Source organism: Wolffia australiana, chromosome 12 (assembly GCF_029677425.1).
Source record: "Wolffia australiana isolate 7733 chromosome 12, ASM2967742v1".
Classification (NCBI taxonomy): Eukaryota; Viridiplantae; Streptophyta; class Magnoliopsida; order Alismatales; family Araceae; genus Wolffia; species Wolffia australiana.
In genome coordinates this window covers 15,960,490-15,963,638 of record NC_135846.1, presented here as the reverse complement: position 1 = coordinate 15,963,638, position 3,149 = coordinate 15,960,490, and the positions used below count along the sequence as shown (strand labels likewise).

The window sequence follows — 3,149 nt, the reverse complement described above, 5'->3', positions numbered from 1 at the left end:
CATTAATCCTAGGAGATTAGTCCAAAATTCGCAGAAACCAGATTCAATTACCGTCGTAATTCGTCCGGCCCATTGCTTATCGTCTACCCACAACTAAACATAAAAGATGAACCCAATTTTTTCTAACTATGTCACAAGATACACCTTTCCAGCTAACAAAAGGAGAAAAGAAAGGCATCCAAGCCTGGCCTCTCAAAGGCGCATCGTGTACCTATAATTAAATAACATTAATCAAGAAAGATTAGACCTAAATTTGCCCGCACCAAATCTCTACACTACCCTTTTGGGCAACCAGATGCAAATCAAGTCAGCCATCCCAAGAAACCCATAAGATCATCATCTACGTATAACTAATTAACATTAATCGCTAAGAATTATCCCTTAATTTGCCGAAACAGATATCCGTTGGTCTCCTGCAGCGGTCCACATCGGCAACAGGCCAGCCCATGTTCCTGGTGGGTCCATCCCACCAAGACAATCGCATGTGCTCCCAGTTATAAAAAATTGCTCAAATATTTATGCGGGACCCATCGCCAAGCTCCCCTCCCCCTTTTATAAACGTACCGAGCTCCCCTCGACAACCCATCATCAACTTCTCTCTACAGCTCGTCATCTCTCTCTAGCTCGTCATCTCTCTCTAGCTCGATCTCTCTCTCTCTCTAACTCAGGAAAGAAGAAGGCAGAAACAAGCCACGTTCTCTCTCTATACATACAGCCATGGCAGCAGCGGCGGGCTTTGTACTCGGCTGTCTCCTCTTCGCGGCGGTTCTCCGGCTGAGCGCCGCCCAAAGCGGCTGGCAGAACGCCCACGCCACCTTCTACGGCGGTGGCGACGCCTCCGGCACAATGGGTACGTATTTCCCCTTTCCTGAGAAAGATAGATAGCGAGATGCAGATGAGAGAGAGATGGATAGATCGCTAGATTCTGTGAGGGATCGATTCTTTTCTCTCTCTTATCACCGGTAACCAGAGGGAGTTCCGTAGGTAAATAGAGAGAGATGAAAAGATGGGTAGATAGATGGAGAGACATCGGTACCCCAATAATGCGTGACTGACAGAGAGAGAGATAGACGGAGAGAAAAAAGATAGAGAGCAGACTGACTCCTGCCTCACTTCTCTAGAACACCGCGAACCAAACAGAGTTCTAGAGTTGTACAGAGAGAGATATAGATGTAGCGAACTGTAAAGAGAGATCCAGATATAGAGAGTTGTAAAGAGAGATAAAGAGATGTAGAGAGTCGTAAAGAGCGAGAGAGGGATCTTGAGAGATGTAAGGAGAGAGAGTTGTGGAGAAAGAGAGACGAAGGAAGAAAGCTGAAGAGAAATTGGATAATGGTGCAGGTGGGGCATGCGGATACGGAAACCTATACAGCCAGGGCTACGGGACGAACACGGCGGCGCTAAGCACGGCGCTGTTCAACAACGGGCTGAGCTGCGGATCCTGCTACACGATCAAGTGCGCTGGCGACCCCAAATGGTGCTTACCCGGCACCATCACCGTCACGGCCACCAACTTCTGCCCGCCCAACCCTTCCATCCCCAGCGACAACGGCGGCTGGTGCAACCCCCCGCGCGAGCACTTTGACTTAGCCCAGCCCGCGTTCCTCAAAATTGCGCAGTACCGCGCAGGTATCGTCCCCGTAGCCTACCAGCGCGTCCCCTGTGTCAAGTCCGGTGGCATCCGCTTCACCATCAATGGCCACAGCTTCTTCAACCTCGTTCTAATCACCAACGTCGGCGGCGCCGGGGACGTCGTTGCCGTCGCCGTGAAGACTCCCACCTCTGGTTGGCAGGACCTCTCTCGCAACTGGGGCCAGAACTGGCAAAGCAACGCCAACCTTGGCAGCCAGAGCCTCTCGTTCAAGGTCACCACTAGCGATGGGAGGACGGTGGTGAGCTACGACGTGGCCCCCCGCGGTTGGTCTTTTGGCCAGACCTTCGAGGGCAACCAGTTCTAGCCGGCTCGGGCTGCGGCGCCATGTCTGACGCCTGCCCGCATACAATTTAAACTATCTTACTGATTTGTATTATTCATAGAGTGGCCACCCTCGGCTGCCCTGTCTACATTGGTAGGGCTCAAGTTGAAGGGGTGATCTTCAGTTGTATAAGGTGAAAGAAATTCTTTGAAAAAATGCCATTGGAAAACATTCCATCTACAGAATTAAGAAAAATCCTTCAAATCCAGATGTCCTTGTCTATACTATTTTAAGAACGAAGAAGACTAAGGAAACCCAATAAAAAACACATCATTAGACGTGGAATGACATAGAAACCCTCAAATCCAAATGCCCTACTCTCATGTCTTTTAGCTGATTAGTGTCATTCAAATGATCATGCATCCATGTTATTAAGGCTGAAAATAATTTATTACAGTTTTAGAATGAGGGTCAGCTTTTTTTTTGTATTTTATGGTAGTTTAGAAGATTTTCCTTACATTAATTTCATGAATAAAATAATTTCACAAGTCAGAAAAAATTATTTATAGTTATTTCAATATTTTTGTAGTTTATTGTTGTTAGAATGATACTCTAATTTTTATGATTTATTGGTATTTTATAGAATTGTGAAAGGTTAAACTTATAAATAAAATAATTTTAAAAGCTAGAAAGTATCATTTTCAATTTATTTAAATGTTTTAAATGATTTTTTACTTTCTCCACTTCTATAACTGCATGGGAAATTTACTACATAAGTTGAAGGACAGAGATTATTGGATGGCTTAGATTGCTCAAATAACTAAAATTTATCATTAATGTATAGTTTTAGGATATTTATCTTGATTTAAGCAAATAAATCTAATTTAAAGAAAGCAGACTAGTGAAAAGCAATCAAAATAATTATAGAAAGGTCATCAAATTTTAATCCTATTTACCTAATTTATTCAGTTTTCATAGAAAAATTTTGAGAATTTTAATATAAATTTATACTAGAAAAATACTAACTATTTCTGGTTTTCAGATACCTTGCTTCCCATTTTGGAGCTTTGGGTGAAGGTAGACTGAGATAGACGTGAGTTGAGTGCAGAAGATGAAAAAGATACCTGTGATGTTTGCAATGGACATAGTAGTATAAAAAAAATCATCAAACGAGTCACACATGCACAGATTGCACCCGTAAGTTCTTGGTCCTGGAGCGAGACGAATGGAGCT

The 3,149-nt window shown here is 43.8% G+C and overlaps 1 protein-coding gene across 1 annotated transcript; it reads left to right on the top strand.

Moving 5' to 3' along the window:
• Window positions 1-574: 574 nt before the first annotated feature.
• Window positions 575-2,171, top strand: LOC144710428 (expansin-A10-like). Its single transcript, XM_078584192.1, has 2 exons — window positions 575-850; window positions 1,342-2,171. Exons 1-2 carry the CDS (start codon window positions 718-720, stop codon window positions 1,956-1,958), a joined length of 750 nt encoding a protein of 249 aa, XP_078440318.1. The 5' UTR covers window positions 575-717; the 3' UTR covers window positions 1,959-2,171.
• The last annotated feature ends 978 nt before the right edge of the window (window positions 2,172-3,149 follow it).